Here is a 987-nt window from a genome sequence, read left to right as displayed (position 1 = left end):
TCGCGCAGCTTGCGCGTGTGCAGGTCCACGCACCAGCGCCACACCTTGGACCGGTGCTCGTGCGGGATGCCCGCCCGGATCAGGCTCTTCAGCTCCGGCGAGCGCGCCATCTCCCGCGTCATCGTGCCCGCCAGGTAGTTCTCCCACTTGACGCCCGTGGACACCTCCTGGTTCTCGGCCAGGGACAGGCTCCGGAGGTCCAGCGCCCGGACCTTGGCCACCAGCCGCTCCTCCTCGTCGTCCTCGGGGACCGTCCGGAACCCGTAGATGTCGTACTCGCTGCGGAGGGAGCACGAGGGACAGTGAGCGGCGTGGTCCCGGCAAAGAGGCCAGACAGGGCCCGGCCGGTGTGGCTCAGCGGATAGAGCGTCGGCCTGCGGACCGAAGGGTCCCGGGTTCGATTCCGGTCAAGGGCATGTACCTTGGTTGCGGGCACATCCCCAGTGGGGCGTGTGCAGGAGGCAGCTGATCGATGTTTCTAACTCTCTATCCCTCCCTGAAACCAAGACCACTCGCTGGAGAAAAGATAAGAATAAGTGTTAGCCCTAGCAGGCTTGGCTCAGTGGATAGAGCGTTGGCCTGTGGACTGCGGGGTCCCGGGTTCGATTCCGGTCAAGGGCATGTACCTGGGTTGCGGGCACATCCCCAGTGGGGGGCGTGCAGGAGGCAGCTGACCGATGTTCCTCTCTCATCGATGTTTCTAACTCTCTATCCCTCTCCCTTCCTCTCTGTAAAAAAATAATAAAATATATTTTTAGAAAATAAATAAATAAAAGTCAATGGAAAAATATTCTCGGATGAGGATTTAAAAAAAGGCTTCCCTTCCCTGGTCCACAAAGGGACGCCGGGTGTGAGCACAGGTGCGCCGGCCCTCGACACAAAACCAGGCATTCCCACCGAGCGAGGAGCCAACTTCTCCGGCTCTGCAGGCGCCTGACCACGTGCGACCGCGGCCACAGGGCACCCACGGAGGCCCTCACGCTCTGG

At 60.8% G+C, this 987-nt stretch overlaps 1 protein-coding gene across 1 annotated transcript in view; it reads right to left on the bottom strand.

Annotated features, from left to right (window-relative positions):
• LOC102753927 (TBC1 domain family member 2B) overlaps positions 1–987 on the bottom strand; it is a 20557-nt gene that overhangs the window by 7868 nt on the left and 11702 nt on the right. The window contains exon 7 of the mRNA XM_015558972.1: positions 7–398. Coding sequence (XP_015414458.1) covers positions 7–398 — 392 coding nt within the window. The remainder of the gene's footprint in view (positions 1–6; positions 399–987) is intronic.

This window comes from Myotis davidii, unplaced genomic scaffold (assembly GCF_000327345.1).
Source record: "Myotis davidii unplaced genomic scaffold, ASM32734v1 scaffold1914, whole genome shotgun sequence".
Taxonomy (NCBI): Eukaryota; Metazoa; Chordata; class Mammalia; order Chiroptera; family Vespertilionidae; genus Myotis; species Myotis davidii.
Note: the sequence above shows the minus strand (reverse complement) of the source record. Positions and strands in the feature narration are given on the sequence as shown.